This window comes from Dunckerocampus dactyliophorus, chromosome 10, assembly GCF_027744805.1.
Source record: "Dunckerocampus dactyliophorus isolate RoL2022-P2 chromosome 10, RoL_Ddac_1.1, whole genome shotgun sequence".
In the NCBI taxonomy this organism is placed as follows: Eukaryota; Metazoa; Chordata; class Actinopteri; order Syngnathiformes; family Syngnathidae; genus Dunckerocampus; species Dunckerocampus dactyliophorus.
The window spans coordinates 31,613,913-31,636,738 of NC_072828.1; the positions used below are offsets into that span (position 1 = coordinate 31,613,913).

Here is a 22,826-nt window from a genome sequence, read left to right on the forward strand (position 1 = left end):
TATTTGGAAAAGATGTAAAATCACTAATGCTAATCGCTAGCGCATTTGTTTACATGCAGAGAAATAATGTGAGTTTTAATTGACGTGCTTTATACCTGTAAGTTCCGTTTTGTAAAATCTCTGAAATGGAACTCAACTGGTGTATTTATTGAGAACATGGGAGTAAAATAACAGTACTACAGGCAGTACAGTGTATCCTCATACAACAGTAAATATCTTTTTTCCCAATTGAAAGTGCATCAACCTCAACAACAAAGTAAACAAGACAATAAATGACGTTCACGTGTACATTATGAATGCTGAGAGGTCACTGAGGTGATGTTGGGGTTGAACTTCACTTTCTTTGTCCACACGACCGCTTCCATTTAAAGGACAAGTGCACTTTTTTTGGAATGTTGCCCATCACGCACGATCCTTGTGTGAGACATGAACACGCATGGCTTTCTCTTTTCTGTGCCTTCTAAAGAAAGAAGAAAAACAGGTCAAAAGATGCGGGTCATGAATGCACGTAATGGGACGCCTACGAAAACACCTCCAAGAAGCTCCAACAAGGTTTGGTGGTTTTCTATCCATGCTGTGTTTCTATCATGCATGTAGTAACAGGTACATTCATCAGAACGTGGAATACTTGGAGTACTTTGGGAACTTCCTTCCTGGGTGCATTGATTTCACATAGCAACATAGAAAGGAACAGAAACACAGCAGCAGTGGCGGCAGCTCCAATACGTAGCGTTACCTTTGGCTCGCAGCCTGATCCTTGTGAGCGAGTGTGTGGTGAAGCTAGTCGCTAATGTGGCGAGGTGTCACCATGCAACTCACGCAGTTCTTGGGCGTAACAATGTTAATAACAATAATAATAACAATGTGGTTCATATGCAGCTCACATGATGGAAATTGAAACGTACCTACTTGAAGCAAAAACGTGAACTTGAACAACACATTTTACTCAGCGTACTTACATTTTGCACAGTTTACTAAGTATGTGAGGCATTTGATAGGGCTTAGCGTATCAAAAATAGGTATTTTTACATTATTTGGGGTTTTTCAGATCTGCTATGAGGAGTTGACAGGAGAGCATTTACAGGATAGTCCCTTCTTGGGTGTCAGTAATCCATGGTTGTTTTTTGACGGTTTCTGATGCTGGTCCCAGAAATGTAATCCTGCATACAAATACAAATAAAAATGACAAAATGACTAATGTATTTTCAAATGAATTTGGAGGTTACCGTCTTCAGAAGCGACATGTGAGCTGATCGGTGAACCGAAACGTCCTGGCGTCACCAGCCGGACACAGCAGGTCCCTCATGCGTCGCGCACGCCGCTCCTCCACAACAAACCTGCGCGAACGCTCACGTGCGGCTTGCTGCTCGGCGCGCTTCTCGGCGCGCTTCCGGGTCAGCCACCTGAAGAAGGACGCCCGGCAGGTCCAGCTGTTAATGTAGAAATCCCAACACAGGTGGTCCTCGGTTTACAGTTACGTTCCACGCGCCCGTGATTTGATGGAAGTGAAAATGAACGTCATAAAAAGCTCAGAGAGAGGAGACACTTCCACCAAGATTGGCTGCTTTTTTGATCCCAAGTGCTGGAATGTCTTGATCGTCATGAAGGATTCAATATAATATAATAATCCCTCCAGCGTGTCCTAGTTATGCCCCAGGGCCTTCTCCTGGCTGCGCGTGCCCGGAACACCTCACCAGGGAGGCGTCCGGACTAGATGCCCGAGCCACCTCAACTGGCTCCTCTCCAAGTGAAGGAGCAGCGGCTCTACTCTGAGCCCCTCCTAGATGAGGGAGATCCTCACGCTATCTCTTAGGGTGAGTCCAGCCACCCTACGGAGGAAACTCATTTCAGCCACTCGTATCCGCCATATCCTTCTGTTGGTCACGCCCCAAAGCTCATGACCATAGGTGAGGGTGGGAAGGTACTGTAGCTCGATCGGTCCGGTACAGCGGCCGCATTACCGCAGACGTTGCGCCGATCCGCTTGACTTAGGAGTTCCTTTGGGTATAAATTCCGACTTAATCACAGTCTAGGAGCGTACGCACGTAACCTGAGGACCACCTGTACAGCAAAGACGCAGATGAAGGGGGGGCTCACAGTTTAAAGGCATGTTCACACTCCTCGCGGCTGCGTAGAAGGTAACTGCCATCCTCCTCCAGTCTCCTCATCTGCACCAGCTGCTTCTCTCGCTGCTGCTGCTCCTGTTTCCTCTGAAGCCACAGCCTGAACGCCTCCTCCGGCTCGCTGGACTCCCGCTGCAGCGACAAAAACACTTTAGTCCAGAATGATCTGTCGTATTGTCGCTGTAAAAGTGTCATACAATCAGCTGTATGTGATCGGGTCGCTTTTTTTCAGGACTTCTGTAGTTTGGCATTACTGCATGCTACGAGTATTGACGTGGAAATGGAATCTTCCAGGTTTTTACTCAATAAGACACCCAGAATGTACATGAATGAAGGACTTGGGCTTTAAAATGTTTCCGGCATGTTTTGCAATCAAACAACATGGCGAAACACGAAAACAACCGATTGAATATCATTCTGTCATCGACGGCTTGCTTGCCTGTCCCTCTCCGTCACGTGGGCTTCCTGCAGTCTGGAAGTGTTCAAAACTTACCGTCATTTAAAAATAACTTTGGAAATCCTGTTGCTGACTACAGATTCTGTGTTCAGGGTTTATTAAAAATGATTTGGAAACGGTTTGGGCAGCCCTGACGTGAACTTTTTCCAGCGAGGACCACATACAGAAAAATTGAAGGTAGTTTGGTACGCAGGTTCAGTGCGCCCTCTTGTGGCCATACCTTAGAAGTCATCCTCTCCATCTCTTGGGCTCTGTGGATCCTTCTCTCCTGCTGAAGCTGCTCCCTCTTCCTCATCAGCCAGGCCTTGAAAGCCAGCTCGTTCTCCTGCCTCTTCTGCTCTTCTTCCTCCAGCTTACGCTGCTCGGCCTGAGTATTTCATTCCAAAGAGGATTTCGAGCACTGGGTCTCAAACCGTGCTATCAGTACCCCTGGGGGTGCTGGAAGGCACTCTAGGGGGTACTACTACTACCACTATGCAGAAAAACTTAGGGCTATATCGGATTCAATGATAGGATGAACCTAAAGTGCACTATAAACCATACTTGTCAACATTAAAATAAGGTCCATAAAAATTAGGGAAATTCTGGTCTTGCACCAGAATGTTGCTGCTCAGCTCCTTCTTAGAAAACAGCAAGCTGTGCATAAAGTACTCAAACAGTTGAATAAACAAACTATTAGAAACAGCTCTGAGTGTCCGAGTCCATGGTTCTCCCCCAAAAAGGGTGGAGTGCCATCTGCGGGTCGGGGATGAGATCCTGCCCCAAGTGGAGGAGTGGAAGTACCTCAGAGTCTTGTTCACGAGTGAGGGAAGGACGGATCGTGAGATGGACAGGCGAATTGGTGCGGCGTCTGCAGTGATGCGGACTCTGCATCTGTCTGCCATGGTGAAGAGGGAGCTGAGCCAAGAGGCAAAGCTCTCAATTTACCGGTGGATCTACGTTCCTACCCTCACCTACAGGACCGAAAGGACAAGATCGCGGGTACAAGCGGGCGAAATGAGTTTCCTCCATAGGGTGGCTGGTCTGTCCCTTAGAGAGAAGGCGAGGAGCGCTCTCATCTGGGAGAAAAGCGTGGCGCTGCTGCCCCTCCGCATTGGGAGGAGCCCGATGAGGTGGCTCACCTTGTGAGGTGTTCAGAGCATGTCCTCAGGAGGTCTTGAGGAAGACCCAGGACATGTTGAAGAGACTATGCCCCTCAACCGACCTGGGAATGCCTCAGGATCCTCCAGCAGAAGCTGGGCGAAGCAGTCGGGGAGAGGGAAGTCTGGGCTTCCCTGCTTAGGCTGCTGCCCCCGCGACCCGACCCCAGATAAACGCAAGAAGATGGATGGATAGTTGGAGCTCTGAGTGTGATGCACTTTTTTATTCTATTTCTTCTGTTTCTATACGTGTATTGGATGTCATGAGTGCAGGTGTAGCTGATGAAGTGCCAATCATCCCGTCCTACCTCTCTGGCCAGCCTCTCCTTCCGTTCCTGGGACTTGTGCAGCAGCTCTTTCTGCTGAGGAGACAGCTTGAACGTGGCCTGGCTGGGCGTCCCCGTGGCCGACTGCACCCGACGTCTGACGCCTCTTCTCTGGCCGCCTGTCTGGCTGTGACAGGCAGAGCTGGGCCTTCCTCCGGGCGGGGCCGGAGGTCTCGGAACCCGGAGGGGATCGGCTTTGTGGCAGGCAGAAGAAGATCCGTCGTGGGGACGAGGTGAGGAGAAGCATGTGGGGCTCTTCCCGTTGTGCGCTATAGGAGGGAGGAGGACTTGATTTTCAACCTCTTTCAGGCTGACGAGATGGAACCTGCCATCTTTCTCCACAAGGACCCGTCCCTCTTTGAGGGCTTCTTCTCCAGGGGACAGTTTGAGCTCGGAGAGCTTCCCTGACACCTCCATCTCTGCATCTTTGCTGACATCTCCCCTATCCACCTGTCCACAGTTTCCAAACTGCGATGGAGGAACCACCAAGGTTACCAGCGTCTCTTTAAACTGCAGCCGCCTTCTCCGAGTCAAATCCGGAGCGTCCTGATCCTTCAGCTGTCGGTTGGCTTGCTGGATCTTCTCCAGAATGTACTTCTTCTCCTCGTCGGTCTGCGCATCCACGCCCAAAGGTGAGGACTTACCAGGGCTGTCCCTGTCCGAGTCATACTCCAGTGGTTCCATAGGTGAGGGCCACCTGTCTTCATCCTCCTCCAGATCTTCTGTTTGGTTGCTTCTCTCCTCCACTTGATGATGTTTCTTCTTCCCTTTCATGCGATGATGTTTCTCATCCTCTGCCAGATCTTTGTCGATGTCCGCCTCGATGTCCTCATAGTCAGGACCCTGTGTGGTGGAAGGATGGTCTAGTCCATCTAGTCATGTTCAAAGACTAGATAGGACAGCTCTAGTCTAGTCTGTCTAGTGCAGGCGCTGTTCGATCATGCTCAAAGACTAGATAGGACAGCTTTAGACTAGTCCTGGTCTAGTCTATCTAGTCATGATCAAAGACAAGATAGGACAGCTCTCGTCTTGTCTGCCTAGTATTTAGTGCAGGCTACGTTAGTTCATGTTCAAAGACTAGATAGGACAGTTCTAGTCTAGTCTGTCTAATATTTAGTGCAGGCTATGTTCGTTCATGCTCAAAGACTAGATAGGACAGATCTAGTCTAGTCCTAGGTTAATCTATCTAGTCATGGTAAAAAGCTAGATAGGGCAGCTCTAGTCTAGTCCTAGTCTCTGTCTATCTAGTCTGTAGTGCAGGCTACATCAGTTCACGCTGAAAGACTACATAGGACAGCTCTAGTCTAGTCATAGTATCATCTATCTAGTCAGTAGTGCAGACTATGTCAGTTCATGACCAAAGACTAGCTAGGACAGATCTTGTCTTGCCCTAGGTTAATCTATCTAGTCATGCTAAAATACTGAATAGGACAGTCCTAGTTTAGTCCTAGACTCATCTATCTAGTTTTCAGTGCAGGCGTCGTCAGGTCATGCTCAAAGACTAGCTAGGACAGACGAGAGCCGTCCTTTGCTGTTTTGATAAAACAGGGTAACACTCCTGTGGAGCTGCAAATGCCCCCCTGGCTGCACAGCCCCCGTTTTAGACGTTCCTAGTTTTGTTTGACTTTTGAGGTTTTTGATTTGTTGAGAACTGGTGGATGCTGGACTTTGGAGCTCGTGCTGGACTTTGATGGCCAACGTGCACGTTCATGAATGTTACACCACAGCAGGGAAACGCATCACGAGCACAGCGTGTCCGCACGCGCCGCTTTCTCTCACCTGCTCCTCGCTCCGACTTTCCTCACTGATCAGCCAGTCCAGATCTTTCTCGAAGTCGTCCTCGTACTCCTCCCGGGTCTTCGTGCATACCGCTTCACTCATCATCTACCAGGAGACCACACCCACCGACAGTGTCACTTGAGCACACAAGCTAGCTACTGCAGCACTCAATTCCAATGAAATCAATAGCAGAATACAATTATTAATATAACATTCATTCCATATATTTGAAACAAACTACATTCTTAACATCATTTTAGATCATTTTGTAAACTGTTTTGTTTCTGCACCACCGTATTAAATAAAAATGAAACATAATAATAATAATTTAAAATTATGATGTCATATAAAATTATGATGTCAATTAAGTACACACAAACTAGATGAATTAACATCATTTTAATGAACTACATCATTTTCTTTTTTTTTTTATTTTGGCACTAATGTATTAAATAAAAAGGGAATACGTGAATGAATATAATAATACCTACAAATAATATAAATATACAGTAATATCACTTACCGTAAGCACATGAAATATACTAGAAACAAACCAGATGACTTCACTTATCATTTCATCAGCTAGACCATTCTGGAAAATGTTTGATTCCAGCACCAATGTTTTACATGACGCTCACATTCATTCATTCATGAATGGAATTTTAAAAAGTGCATGAACTACAGTAGTACCTCGCATAACATAAACCTCCTTTTACATAAATTCCACTGAACATAAAGAATTTATGTAAAGTTTTTGCTTCGTATTACAGAAGAAATTCCATATAACATAAAGCGTCAAGTCAGTGCAAGTCTTTTTTTTCTCAATCAACTTTATTAATGCCTCAAGTTGGTGCAAGTTCAGACTAACACTTGGTGACGCCTTCTGACGCATCATGCTCTCATTGGCTGATTTTCGGGGCACCGCCTACGCTCTCATCTCATTGGCTGAGTTATACAGCACGTACGTGAGTTTGTGTGAGAGACAGGCTTCTCCCTTCAACCTCCTTCCTCTTCGTAGTCCCCCTGAAACTAACTTAAACAATTAAGTTAAGTTACAAATTCAAATTTTGCACACAGCATTATCGTGTAGTGTGTGTGCGTTTGTCTGTGAGACCAGCTGACTCTTAGACTCTTTGAGGCTAGTCCTTCTCCTCCTTCCTGCCTCCACTTGAGCTCCTGATGAAGACATTTCGTGAACGGTAGGATTGTTTTTGTTTTTCAGTTTTATTCATTTACAGTAATCTTATTTATTACCTTATTTTATATTGGAATGTTACTCTACTATGTTTATGCTAATGTTTTCTTATATTTTCCCACCATATTTGGTGGACTTTGAATATTTTGAAGTGCCAAAGGGGTGAGTTAGGAAAGATCTTGGAACGGACATGTATTTTATGCTTCGTATAACATAAAAACCCTATAACATAAAGGTTCTTGGAACGGATTATTTACATTGTAGGGGCGTCTACTGTGTATTACAAACAAACAAGATGACTTAACATCATTTGAACTGGTTAGATCATGTTTTTAAATATGTTTTCAGGACCTACGTGTGAAATTACGATTGAATTAATTCATTAATATAATCAAATGGGTTATAAAATAATATCAATGAAATGTATTCGAAACAAATGATCATGTTAACCACGCAATTTAAGGTGAATCCAATGAAGAATATGTCAATGCATGTTCAACATGAACATTTTAAAGACATTGTTTTGTTTTGATCAGGTTTTCCTTTCTTGTTTTTGGTGAAACCATGACCCCCTCACACAACAAACTGTGGACAGTGTTGTCCACAGTGTTACTTGACTTTGTCATTGCGTGACTTGAATTACTTATTTGACAAATTGACGTTTTAAACGCAGGTTTTACCGTGACAGCAACATTCCTCGGTGCTTGCGTTAACGTAGACTCGAACGTACGGTGTTTTCTTGTCAAAATAACAGGCTGCACCGTCATAAAAAGTTAGCTGTGGCTCAGAGGGAGGTTATGACTGAAAAGAAAGTACATGAAATTGTTGGACGTAAACTCACCAGTGGTTCCTGTGCGGGATCCCCGTGGAGCCAACAGAGGTGCGAAGAAACATGCAAACGTGTTGTTTGCTACCGTCCAAGTGTGCCGCATGCACGCTGAGCCTGTCGGCCTGCGGAGCGACACCTGTGCACATAATCTCTAGCTGTCTGCAACCCGACAAGAATTAAGAGCGCTGTCGCCATAGAGACTGACAACATGTGCACCCGCGCATGCGCAGAAGCACTAACGGTCTCCACGGTGAACTAGAGATAAGAAACGACAGCAAATAAGGTCATTTACTGTAATATTGTGAGGATGCTACAGTGTGATAAGAGACAATAATATCACATGAAAGCCGTTTAATGGGATTCAGAAAAATCTAAAAACGATTATTTTTAATCGCGTAAAAATGTATTGTGAATTAAAAACTAGTCAATAATCTCTGCACAACTTTTAAAGTTAATATTTTAGATCGTCTTTGTTTTTTTAAATACATTTTAGCACGGTGATTAGCGAATGTGTTGCTGAGCGTGAGTACATAAATGCCACTTCAAGTCTTATTTTGCAAGGCATTGTGGGATTGTAGTGTGCTGTCAGGTACGTCTCATTACTTTGACAGCTGTATTTACCAGAAAAACGTCATTTCCCGACATGCCATGGTCAAAAATGCGGAAGTACAGGCTCCTTGGCGTGAACGGCGGTTGCTATCAGTATTCAGCGAGTTCAGATAATGTTTGGATAGTTTGTTCGCGCCTGCTAAACAAGCCGAAGGTCGCCAGACAAGTGAGGCCATACGTGTCTTTCTTTAAAATACAAAAATGGCCACTATCGTATTTTACGCCGTCAAAAATACGGCACAAGCTACGTCGAGACGGAGTTTGATTTCAAATTTAAAGTGGCTTTCAAGAGCCGGGCCGTCGCGTCCGTCGTGTCCCCTTTCCAGTGGTCCTTTGACCACATCCAGGACTTCTGGGGTCCGGTTCATGTCCCATGGGACCGCAGCCGGTCGAAGCAGGAGGGGAGTCTTGGCGCTGAGCGGAGCCGCTGCTGTCACTACAGCAGCCGCGGCGCTTGCAGGCTTTTTAGCCAACGTCGACCACTTCCGGCGGGCTGAGATGGCTACTTTGGTACCCCAAGCAGCAGAGGAGACGGACCGTGAGGTTGACATCTTGACCAGATGCCGAGGGTTCATGTCTCGTCCGGTCACTGACGTCGCTGCGCTGCAGGAGAGAAAGGAGGAGATGTGCACCAAGATGGAGATGCTCATCATGGAGACACAGGCCGAGTTCTGCAAAGCCTTGGAGGAGGTGGACGGTGGGACCTTCAAAGTTGACCGGTGGGATAGAAAAGAAGGTAATAGGCGTCATTATTGTCGTCGTGAAAAGCACGCAGAGACACCGGAGGGGGGGGGGTCTGTGTTCCAGGTGGCGGTGGGATCAGCTGTGTGATGCAGGATGGGAAAGTGTTCGAGAAGGCTGGAGTCAACGTCTCTGTGGTGTTTGGACACTTGACGGAAGAGGCTGCCCGGCAGATGAGGAGCAGGGGGAAGGTCCTGAAAGGGAAAAATGGTAAGTGGGGCCCACATATGTAACTCTTCATTGCAATCTTATTTGGAAATGGTCCTAAAGAAAAAGGCCGAGCAGCATGCTGGCCAAGAGGAGAACGATGCACCTTTGCCTTGGATACGACTTGAGAGATTTATGGCATATGTCATTCAAAGAAACATGCTATAGCATAGCATGGTATGGTATGGTATAGTATAGCATAGCATGGTATAGTATCTCATGGTATAGTGTAGCGTAGCATCGTATAGTATAGTGTAATATAGTATGGTATAGTATAGTATAGCATGGTATAGTGTAGTATACTATGGTATAATATAGTGTAGCATAGCATGGTACAGTATAGCATGGCATCGTTCTCTTTACTTGTCTTGCTTGCTTGCTGCTGTAACAAGTAAATTTCCCCGCTGTGGGATAAATAAAGTACATACATACATACATACACATATAGTGTAGTGTAGAATGCTATAGTGTAGTATAGTATAGCATGGTATAGTATAGTGTAATATAGTATAGAATGGTATAGTATAGTGTATTATAGTATAGAATGCTATAGTATAGAATGGTATAGTATAGTGTGATATAGTATAGAATGGTATAGTGTAGTATAGTATAGAATGGTATAGTATTGTATAGAATGGTATAGTGTAGTATAGTATGGAATGGTATAGTATAGTGTAATATAGTATAGAATGCTATAGTATAGAATGGTATAGTATAGTGTAGTATCATATAGAATGGTATAGTATTGTATAGAATGGTATAGTATTGTATAGAATGGTATAGCATAGTGTAGTATAGTATAGAATGGTATAGCATAGTGTAGTATAGTATAGAATGGTATAGTATAGTGTAGTATAGTATAGAATGGAATAGTATAGTATAGAATGCGATAGTATAGTGTAATATAGTATACAATGCTATAGTATAGTATAGAATGCTATAGTATAGTGTAGTATAGTATAGAATGCTATAGTATAGTGTAGTATATTATAGAATGGTATAGTATTGTATAGAATGCTATAGTGTAGTATAGTATAGAATAGAATGGTATAGTATAGAATGGTATAGCATAGTGTAGTATAGTATAGAATGGTATAGTGTAGTATAGTATAGAATGGTATAGTATTGTATAGAATGGTATAGTGTAGTATAGTATAGAATGGTATAGTATAGTGTAATATAGTATAGAATGCTATAGTATAGAATGGTATAGTATAGTGTAGTATCGTATAGAATGGTATAGTATTGTATAGAATGGTATAGTATAGTGTAGTATTGTATAGAATGGTATAGCATAGTGTAGTATAGTATAGAATGGTATAGTGTAGTATAGTATAGAATGGAATAGTATAGTATAAAATGCTATAGTATAGTGTAGTATAGTATAGAATGGTATAGTGTAGTATAGTATAGAATGCTATAGTATAGTGTAGTATAGTATAGAATGGTATAGTATTGTATAGAATGGTATAGTATAGAATAGAATGGTATAGTATAGAATGGTATAGCATAGTATAGTATAGAATGGTATAGTATTGTATAGAATGGTATAGTGTAGTATAGTATAGAATAGAATGGTATAGCATAGTGTAGTATAGTATAGAATGGTATAGTGTTGTATAGAATGATATAGTGTTGTATAGAATGGTATAGTATTGTATAGAATGGTATAGTATAGTGTAGAATGGTATAGTATTGTATAGAATGGTATAGTATAGAATGTATAGCATAGTGTAGTATTGTATAGAATGGTGTAGTATAGAATGGTATAGCATAATGTAGTATAGTATAGAATGGTATAGTATTGTATAGAATGGTATAGTATAGAAAGGTATAGTATTGTATAGCATAGCATGGTGTAGTATAGCATAGCATGGTGTGTAATAGTGTAATATAGTATAGAATACTGTAGTATAGTGTAGTATAGTATAGAATGCTATAGTATAGAATGCTATAGTATAGTGTAGTATAGTATAGAATGGTATAGTGTTGTATAGAATGGTATAGTGTAGTATAGTATAGAATAGAATGGTATAGCATAGTGTAGTATAGTATAGAATGGTATAGTGTTGTATAGAATGATATAGTGTTGTATAGAATGCTATAGTATTGTATAGAATGGTATAGTATTGTATAGAATGGTATAGCATAGTGTAGTATAGTATAGAATGGTATAGCATAGTGTAGTATAGTATAGAATGGTATAGTATAGTGTAGTATAGTATAGAATGGAATAGCATAGTATAGAATGCGATAGTATAGTGTAATATAGTATACAATGCTATAGTATAGTATAGAATGCTATAGTATAGTGTAGTATAGTATAGAATGCTATAGTATAGTGTAGTATATTATAGAATGGTATAGTATTGTATAGAATGCTATAGTGTAGTATAGTATAGAATAGAATGGTATAGTATAGAATGGTATAGCATAGTGTAGTATAGTATAGAATGGTATAGTGTAGTATAGTATAGAATGGTATAGTATTGTATAGAATGGTATAGTGTAGTATAGTATAGAATGGTATAGTATAGTGTAATATAGTATAGAATGCTATAGTATAGAATGGTATAGTATAGTGTAGTATCGTATAGAATGGTATAGTATTGTATAGAATGGTATAGTATAGTGTAGTATTGTATAGAATGGTATAGCATAGTGTAGTATAGTATAGAATGGTATAGTGTAGTATAGTATAGAATGGAATAGTATAGTATAGAATGCTATAGTATAGTGTAGTATAGAATGCTATAGTATAATGTAGTATAGTATAGAATGCTATAGTATAGTATAGAATGGTATAGTGTAGTATAGTATAGAATGCTATAGTATAGTGTAGTATAGTATAGAATGGTATAGTATTGTATAGAATGGTATAGTATAGAATAGAATGGTATAGTATAGAATGGTATAGCATAGTGTAGTATAGTATAGAATGGTATAGTATTGTATAGAATGGTATAGTATAGTGTAATATAGTATAGAATACTGTAGTATAGTGTAGTATAGTATAGAATGCTATAGTATAGAATGCTATAGTATAGAATGGTATAGTGTTGTATAGAATGGTATAGTGTAGTATAGTATAGAATAGAATGGTATAGCATAGTGTAGTATAGTATAGAATGGTATAGTGTTGTATAGAATGGTATAGTGTTGTATAGAATGGTATAGTATTGTATAGAATGGTATAGTATAGTGTAGAATGGTATAGTATTGTATAGAATGGTATAGTATAGAATGTATAGCATAGTGTAGTATTGTATAGAATGGTATAGTATAGAATGGTATAGCATAATGTAGTATAGTATAAAATGGTATAGTATTGTATAGAATGGTATAGTATTGTATAGCATAGCATGGTGTAGTATAGCATAGCATGGCATTATATAGTATAGCGTACATAGTGTGTGTGCGTTTGCGCGCATGTGGGGGGAAAAATGAGAAACAAATTAAAAACACATTTAAAAACAACAAAAGTAAAAACACATTTTAAAATAATTGAATATAAATTGAAAAGAAAAATAGAATGCATTTAAGCAAACATAGAAAATGAAAAACATATTAAAACAAATGTCGTCCTGGTGAAATCCATTGCATGGACATGAAAAACACTTTTTATACATTTCACAGCATTCTTCTAGTTCTTATTTTATTAGGATTCTTCTAGTTCTTATTTAGTGACATGTGTATTTATTTGATGTCTTTTTAAAATGACTGAATGATGTTATTCAATGACATGTTTATGTCGTGCATGTAATGATTGATTGATTCATGTATTCATTTGGGATGACTTTGAAAAAGTGAATGAATGATGATATAATATATCTAATGTTGTTGGTGTGTACAATGAAGTCATGTGTTTAAATAATTCAATTACGTGTTAAAAATGATCACATAAAGATAAATAGTGAAATATTCATCAAAATAAATGAATGAATGAATTACAATGAGCATTGTAAGTCATTCATTCATGATTAAAAGTAATAATGGAAACATTTCAAAAAAGTGTTATTTTTTAAATTGTATTAAACATTGTATGAAAAGTGAGCAAGGAAAAGTCTTGAAAGGAAACTAATATGCATGGTGGTGGGCGGGACCAGCATCTTTTTAATGAAAGCCCCCCATGCCAGAATCCAAAATGTCACTCTGCCTGGTTCTTGTCAGACTGCAGAAATGCAGCATGAAAGCTAACACTCCCACCCTCGCTGAAAGGGGGGCTTTCTGTCCGAGTAGTGGAAGCGGAGTGGTCAGGTGTTCCTAATGTTGTGTCCACCAGGCAAGCTGCCGTTCTGCGCCATGGGGGTGAGCTCCGTCATCCACCCCAAGAACCCGCACATCCCCACCGTGCACTTCAACTACAGATACTTCGAGATCCAAGAAGAAGACGGTGAGCCGCCACGCCGTGCGGCACGTGACACCGTCGAGCTCGTGAATGAATAATGAGTGTCCTTGTGTGTGGGGGAGGGGGGCAGGCTCCAAGCAGTGGTGGTTCGGCGGAGGCACAGACCTGACCCCCGTCTATGTCAATAAAGACGATGCCTTTCACTTCCACAACACCCTGAAGGAGGCCTGCGACAAGCACCACCCGCAGTACTACCCCAACTTCAAGGAGTGGTAGGAAGACACACGAACACATGAACACATGAACACATGAACACACGAACACACGAACACACGAACACACGAACACATGAACACATGAACACATAAACACACGAACACACGAACACATGAACACACAAACACATGAACACACAAACACATGAACACATAAACACACGAACACACAAACACACGAACACATGAACACACAAACACATGAACACACAAACACATGAACACACAAACACACGAACACATAAACACACGAACACACAAACATGAACACACAAACACATGAACACATGAACACACAAACACATGAACACACAAACACATGAACACACAAACACATGAACACACAAACACATGAACACATAAACACACGAACACACAAACACATGAACACACAAACACATGAACACATAAACACACGAACACACAAACACATGAACACACAAACACATGAACACACAAACACACGAACACACAAACACATGAACACACAAACACATGAACACACAAACACATGAACACACGAACACATAAACACACGAACACACAAACATGAACACACAAACACATGAACACATAAACACACGAACACACAAACACATGAACACACAAACACATGAACACACAAACACACGAACACACAAACACATGAACACACAAACACATGAACACACAAACACATGAACACACGAACACACAAACATGAACACACAAACACACGAACACATAAACACACGAACACACAAACATGAACACACAAACACATGAACACATAAACACACGAACACACAAACACATGAACACATAAACACACGAACACACAAACACATGAACACACAAACACATGAACACACAAACACACGAACACATAAACACACAAACACACGAACACATGAACACATAAACACACGAACACACAAACACATGAACACACAAACACATGAACACACAAACACACGAACACATGAACACATAAACACACGAACACATAAACACACGAACACACAAACACATGAACACACAAACACATGAACACACAAACACACGAACACATGAACACATGAACACACAAACACATGAACACACAAACACACGAACACATAAACACACAAACACACGAACACACAAACATGAACACACAAACACATGAACACACAAACACATGAACACACAAACACCTGAAAACACAAACACACGAACACACAAACACACGAACACACAAACACACGAACACATAAACACATGAACACACAAACACATGAACACACAAACACACGAAAACATAAACACACAAACACACAAACACACAAACATGAACACACAAACACATGAACACACAAACACATGAACACACAAACACACGAACACACAAACACACGAACACACAAACACACGAACACACAAACACACAAACACATGAACACACAAACACATGAACGCATGAACACACAAACACATGAACACACAAACACATGAACACACAAACACATGAACACACAAACACATGAACACATAAACACACAAACACACAAACACATGAACACACAAACACACGAACACACAAACACACACACAAACACATGAACGCATGAACACACAAACACATGAACACACAAACACATGAACACACAAACACATGAACACACAAACACACAAACACATGAACACACAAACACATGAACACACGAACACATAAACACACAAACACACGAACACACAAACACATGAACACACAAACACACGAACACACAAACACATGAACGCATGAACACACAAACACACGAACACACAAACACATGAACACACAAACACATGAACACACAAACACATGAACACACAAACACACGAACACACAAACACATGAACGCATGAACAAACAAACACATGAACACACAAACACATGAACACACAAACACACGAACACACAAACACACGAACACACAAACACATGAACACACGAACACACAAACACACGAACACACAAACACACGAACACACAAACACATGAACACACAAACACATGAACACACAAACACACGAACACACAAACACACGAACGCATGAACGCATGAACACACAAACACACGAAGACACAAACACACGAAGACACAAACACACGAACACACAAACACACGAACACACAAACACATGAACGCATGAACACACAAACACACGAAGACACAAACACACGAACACACGAACACACAAACACACGAACACACAAACACACGAAGACACAAACACACGAACACACAAACACACGAACACACAAACACACGAACACACAAACACATGAACGCATGAACACACAAACACACGAAGACACAAACACATGAACACACAAACACACGAAGACACAAACACATGAACACACAAACACACGAAGACACGCCTCAGCCGAGCGGGCGTCGCTGGGCTTTGCTGATAAGACAAAACCATGACTTGATGTTTCATCAGAGGCTCTCAGGTCTCACTTAACACAGCACACTTCCTGACTAGATGGACTAGATAGGACGACCTTCTATTCAAACATATCTAACGACACTTTTATTGGAAAAAAAAATTAAAAATGAAAAAAATCACAAGAAGAAAAACAAATGTACAACATTTTTTATTTTATTTTTTAATTAAACCTTTTTTTCTACAAAAATTGAAAACCACATTAAAGAATGAAAAACATTTCGAAATCATTGGAACATTTACTAGAAGACACATTTACAAAATAAATCATTTTTAAAAATGAAAAGACGTTTACAAAATGGAAAAAGAGACAAGGTGACGAGTATGATCACTTCAAAGACTTGACAAGGTGACGAGTATGATCACTTCAAAGACTTGACAAGGTGAGCATGCCTTAAACCAGTATTTTTCAACCTTTTTTGCGCCAAGGCACTTTTTTTTAAATTGAAAAAACCACAAGGCACACCAGCCGAAAATGCTAACAAATGAACTCTGTAGCCTACATTGACAGTATAAAGTTGTTCTCATCACAGTGTCAGTGTAGGAATCAAATAAAGAAAAATAACAAGTATTTTAGAATCATTCACATTTCTCCTCACTCAGTGTGAAACCTGGCCTGTTTGATGAAACAGAGCGAATATCCTGGCAGGAATCGAAAACAGACACACATGACGCTCTTCCTCAACAACTCTCAGTCTCTTGTGGAGATGGTGTTCAAGCTTACTTGGGACTTGGATATCTTTCACCACACACCAAGCACAACGTAGTCGTTTCCTTGCATCCCCAGTGAAAGTAAATCCAAACCAAAGACAACTAGTATTGCCTCGCACAAGACGTTTTGCTTCAGTTATTCGTCTTTGCTTTCTTGTGACCTCCACTCATACGTGGGCCTTCATCTGGGTCCAATTTTTTTCCAGGGTGCAGTTCAGAGTTAGCACCTTTCCATTTCAAGAACTTGTCCATCACTGTTTGGCTCGCCACAATGCCACTGTCATCGCCATCTGACATCCATGCATTGATTATTTTGCCTGTACAAAGCAGTTAGCTACCTGCTGCCACCTACTGACATAAAGTATATTACGTGGCTACTCTGCCGATCACTACGAGACAGCACAGACACTCTGCAACTGCACATTATTTGCGGATAATAATTAGGTGAAATTTGATACTTTCCCACGGCACACCAGACAATCCCTCACGGCACACTCGTGTGCCACGGCACAGTTGTTGAAAAACACTGGTCTGAACCAATCAAGAGATGACCTCTTTCAAAAATGTCACCTAATTAAGAAAACAAATAAAAACATCAAACAAAAACATCAAAAAAAGATTAAAAATACAAAATAATTGAATATAACTACAAAATTAAAAAGAAATTTGCAAATTTAAAAACAACCAAATTGAAAACACATGTCAAATAGTTGATTTATAAGAGAAACACATTTACAAAATGTAAAACTTACAAACTTACAAATATATTCAAACCAATTGTTTAAAAAAATCAACAACAAAAAAACCTTGTATAAAATCAAAAACAAATTTACAAAATTAAAAACAAAAACCAAAAAAACTGAAAAGGAAATGTGAAAGCAGACACATGGCAGTGAGATGTGGAAGATACTCTTCAGGGTTTCTTCGCTCCGGCGTGTGACTCAAACCGTTTGGCTTTCGTGTTCAAGAAGCTCTAATGCAAGTTCTTGGTACCACTGATATTTCTCCATTCTTACAATAGTACCCAATATTTGTCCTTGGGTGATCAGCGAACCTTTAATAGACAAGACACTAACAACATTCAAAAAGGGCGTTACAAGTGATCTGGTCTACCTGGATAGATTTGGAGAAATAAGACACAAATACAGGAACGACCATGCTATCTATACAGATGGATCAAAAGATCACAACAAAGTAGGATCAGCCTGTATGAGTGGCACAATAAAAGAACAGGTTAGATTACCAGACAGTGCTTCCATATACACTGCCCAGTTGTTGGCTTTGAAAATGGCTTTGGGTAAAATACAAAACACTGATGGAAAACAGTTTGTTATTTTCACAGACTCTCTATCTAGTCTAGTGGCTTTACAGTGTAGAGATCTTAAACATCCCTATATTGTACACTTACTACAATCATTATACAAAGTCGGTGTATTATCTAAACTGGTAGTTTTTGTTTGGATACCGAGCCATGTACAGTAGGCATCAAAGGGAATGAAAAAGCTGACATGTTAGCAAAAGAGGCCCTTAATATGGCTGGAACAGAAATGAAGATACCCCATACAGACTTCAAACCAAAGATGAATGACTACATAAAGATAAAGTGGCAAACGTCATGGGATTTAAATCCCGGTAACAAACTCTACCAACATCAGCCTATAATCGAACCACGTACTACAATCCCGTAGTATCCCGTTACTACGTTGTGCTAACTCGTATTCGAATTGGTCATTCTCGCTTATCACACTCCTATTTACTTCATGTAATAGTACACTCTCAGGTAAACATTTCCTTCTTGAATGCAGTGAGTTTGCTCACATCCGTGTCCATTTTTATAATGTTCCTCATCTGAAAACCTTGTTCAGCCAAGTTTCACGATCATGCATCATAGAGTTTCTTAAAGAAATAAATCTCTTTATTAGGTTTTAGATAATGGAAACAGGCCCTTTGGCAGGCCATTTTACTCATTATCTAGTCTTTCGGAGGAGACTTTACGCCGCCGTCCCATATAAAGAAAAGCCACACCATTTGCACGTTAAAAAACCTGCTTCTATGTTCCGAAAAGATTAGGGAATTTTTCCCGGAAAAGTAGTTCACATTTTCTATTTTACAAGCTCTACTCCCTAATTAAATTGACAGATTACACTTTTACGAAACAAGTCTTGTCATTAATAACTTTACACATTAAGGTCCCGACACTTACATGACACTTTGTGTTGATAGTGTCGTTAAGCTTTAATCAATCAATCCAGCGTGTGACTCGGGTGTCCAAACCTTCCCACTGAGGACACGCTGTTGCTACTGTTCACATTTTGCTTTGAAATGAAAGCTGAAAAGCGAACCCACGCAGGCCGAGGAAGGAGTAGAGTAGGTTTCCACCTGTGAGATCATCTTGTGGCGTCTCAGGTGCGACAGGTACTTCTACATCCGTCACAGAGGAGAGACGCGCGGCATCGGGGGGATCTTCTTCGACGACCTCGACGCCCCCGGCCAGGAGGAGGCGTTTGGCTTTGTGAAAAGCTGCGCCCGCACCGTGGTACCGTGCTACCTGCCCATCGTCCGCAAACACCTTCACGACCCTTTCACCGCCGAGGAGAAGGACTGGCAGCAGGTGCGGCGAGGAAGGTGAGTGTATCATTTAGCGTGGAGCATGTTCACGCCTGGCAACGTAACTAGAAAGTGCGTCGGAGGCTGCAAGAGAACACACTGCCTCGCAAGCCAGTTGACTCAACGTCTTCCAGCAGACGTGACGTGATGTGGTGGAAGCGTCCTGCGTGTCTGCCGCTGGACGACTCAAATGTGCTGAGCAAAAAACACAACGTGAAGAGGAAACGCTTTTTGTAGCCTTTCTTACAACATAAAAAACCAACATAAAACTATCAAAGTTCCCCCCCCATCCTTCAGGTGATAGGCGTGTCCCTCGTTTGGCTCATTTGTTTTTAAATTTCATGACATTTTGGTTTGTCATTTTGTTTTTTAAATTTGTTTTAAATTTAGTCAAATGTTTTTAATTTTGTGAATTTGTTCCATTTTTAGAATGTTTTTCATTTTGGAAATGTTTTCATTTTTTGTTTTAAATGTTGATGAGTTTAAAATGTTGTAATTATTTTACATTTTTTAAAGTTTGTTTTAAATTTTGTAATTGAAAGAATTTAAAGAGTTTAAAATGTGTTTTTCGGGTATGAAAGAGTTTTTTGGTTTGTTTTGAGGTGCGACCATCAGTGGTGTTTTGGGGGGGTGGAATAGACTGTCTACTTTATGCCAATGCCGCAGGTACGTGGAGTTCAACCTGGTGTACGACAGAGGGGTGAAGTTCGGCTTGGCCACGCCCGGATCCCGAATCGAGAGCATCCTCATGTCCCTGCCCCTCACCGCCAGGTAAACACAGCACGGCTGATGAGGCGTTGGCGTGCGTCGCTTAGTAACCGACCTTTGTCGTCAGGTGGGAGTACATGCACGAGCCCGTCCTCGGCACCCGAGAGGCGGAGATGCTGGAGGTGCTACGAAACCCGAAGGAGTGGGTGTGACCTTGGTCTTGTTGTCAAATCCATCTTTTATTGGTGTTTATGTTTACCTTCCTAAGTGGTCATGTGACTGACGTGTGTGTAAATGTACTTGATGAAACGTGGAAACATAAACGCTTGCTCCCCCACCATCAACGACAGAGTCCATAAATGTTTGCCTCCTGGATCAGCTCGTGTTTAAATGTCAGCCGGCTTTTCATGTCTCGCTGGTTTTTAAGAAAACAAAACAGGGAAATGTAAAGGGGGGTGGCGCCTCCTGCTGCTAACCTCTGGCCCACCTTTTCAGAGAGACTTGGTGGGTTTATGGAATAAATAGTAGGGGAGCACCGTAATTATATGAGGGAATGATGACACGATAAATCTGAGAACATTAAAAGGAGCGCCGATAACCCATCATTTAAAAAAAAACTGTCCAATGAGGCGAGATTACCGTCAACACCCACGCCCTCTACAAGAAGGGCCAGAGTCGCCTCCACCTGCTGAGGAGACTGAGGTCCTTTGGTGTGTGCAGGACTCTTTTACGGACCTTTTATGACTCTGTGGTGGCCTCAGCCATCTTCTATGCTGTGGGCTGCTGGAGAGGGGGCAGCACGGACAGGGACAGGAGCAGGATCAATAGGCTGATCAGGAGAGCCAGCTCTGTCCTGGACGGTCCTCTGGACTCCGTGGAGGAAGTGGGGGAGAGAAGGATGTTGGCTAAGCTGACATCCATCATGGACAACACCTCTCACCCGCTACATGACACTGTGGGTTCCCTTAGCAGCTCCTTCAGCAGCAGACTGTTACACCCACGGTGTAAGAAGGAGAGGTTCCGCAGGTCCTTCATACCGACCGCTGTCAGGCTCTACAACACCTGCACCACCTGAACCATGTTGTAGACACTATGTATTCTTTACTTGCGTATCTTGCTTGCTGCTGTAACAAGTCAATTTCCCTGCTGTGGGATCAATAAAGTACAGTACAATACCTGTACTGTGGAGGTGAGCAAATCAAGCGCTCCTTTTTTTCTTCTGCCTGTAACGTTCAAGGCCTTCTAACTTCCCCTGAGCTCACTTGGAAACAAACGTTCACTTGAAAGGGAAGGAGGTTGTACCAAATGCTCCACCGTGAGGGGAAGAAAACATCGAGCACACAAAAAAACCTTACCAGCCACCTGAAACGCCAGCGCCACGTGTTTGAAAAGTGCAAAAGGTTTGCCAGAGATCACCGTGGCGTCACACCAGCCACTCGGAACGTGTGCCCGAATACGGTGCACGTTGCTGGGCCACAGCAGGTGGCTTCACCCCCTCTATACTGTGGTTCTCCTGCTAGTAGTGATGTGCTAGTAGTCATGTCATCATATTTCTTGAGTTGTTCCAGTCCTTCTTACTTCCACATGTGCACAAACTACACATAAATGTACTTTTGAAAACAGCAGATATAAAAAAGTTGTTGGTACCGTATCGCTCTTGAGAAGCTCAAAGTTAGTATCAATTTGAAAGAAAAGATATTGTGCATCTGTAATATAAAGGCTTGAAGATGGCAACAGTCCAGAAACACACAACAGGGAGGCGGCCATTTTGAGCCATAGCCAGGGGTTGTATTTTAGCAAACTCCTCTCAGGGACTTTGACCAAATGAACGCAAACCACAATCACGGCTACCAGACAGATGGACGCTCACAAGTTGTGAAGAATTTTAGCCTACGCCGCATGATGTGGGCGGGGCACGGCTACAAACTCTGATGAGCAGTCTGCCGAGACACCACAAACATGTCAACGTGAATAACTCAACTCCACAGGGTCAGATGTTGGTCATAGTCGGTGTGTGAGGAAGATCACACTTCCTGAATTAGTCACAGCGCTTCCGGTGGCTTTCATTTGTATCGTTTATTATTCAATGGAGCAAAAAGTTATGAGTCTTGAAAAGCAGAGTTATGAGTATCAGTTAGAAACCCAAGATATGGTGCATCTTTAATAATTAGCATGCTAGCTGTATGCAGCAATGGCTCTTGGCTGTACTGTGTGTGTTTATGTCCAGTATGTTTGTCTACTAGACGTGTGTTGCATCGGCAGGCAGGCCCATAATCACCATGCGGTGTTCAACATAGTGATCAGACAACACAAGG

At 41.6% G+C, this 22,826-nt stretch overlaps 3 protein-coding genes across 6 annotated transcripts in view; 2 read left to right on the forward strand and 1 right to left on the reverse strand.

Annotated features, from left to right (window-relative positions):
* Positions 1–4,140, forward strand: part of p3h2 (prolyl 3-hydroxylase 2) — a 59,645-nt gene extending 55,505 nt beyond the window's left edge. For both annotated transcript variants that reach the window (XM_054788756.1, XM_054788757.1), the window contains exons 16-17: positions 467–552; positions 3,993–4,140. The gene's annotated coding sequence lies outside the window, so the exon portion shown is untranslated. The remainder of the gene's footprint in view (positions 1–466; positions 553–3,992) is intronic.
* On the reverse strand, positions 127–9,395 carry ccdc181 (coiled-coil domain containing 181). Of its 3 annotated transcripts, XM_054788758.1 has the most exons (7): positions 7,861–9,392; positions 5,825–5,929; positions 4,028–4,888; positions 2,801–2,947; positions 2,098–2,255; positions 1,227–1,403; positions 127–1,160 (listed from the first exon to the last, which is right to left on the reverse strand). In XM_054788758.1, exons 2-6 carry the CDS (start codon positions 5,927–5,929, stop codon positions 1,232–1,234), a joined length of 1,443 nt encoding a protein of 480 aa, XP_054644733.1. In that variant the 5' UTR covers positions 7,861–9,392; the 3' UTR covers positions 127–1,160; positions 1,227–1,231. The 3 variants fall into 3 exon arrangements, with proteins under 3 accessions (XP_054644733.1, XP_054644734.1, XP_054644735.1); XM_054788759.1 differs by having other exon boundaries at positions 127–1,403; positions 7,861–9,395; XM_054788760.1 differs by lacking the exon at positions 7,861–9,392 and having other exon boundaries at positions 5,825–6,137.
* Positions 8,659–21,695, forward strand: cpox (coproporphyrinogen oxidase). Its single transcript, XM_054788762.1, has 7 exons — positions 8,659–9,193; positions 9,265–9,408; positions 13,688–13,798; positions 13,884–14,025; positions 19,603–19,821; positions 20,470–20,574; positions 20,639–21,695. Exons 1-7 carry the CDS (start codon positions 8,659–8,661, stop codon positions 20,721–20,723), a joined length of 1,341 nt encoding a protein of 446 aa, XP_054644737.1. The 3' UTR covers positions 20,724–21,695.
* The last annotated feature ends 1,131 nt before the right edge of the window (positions 21,696–22,826 follow it).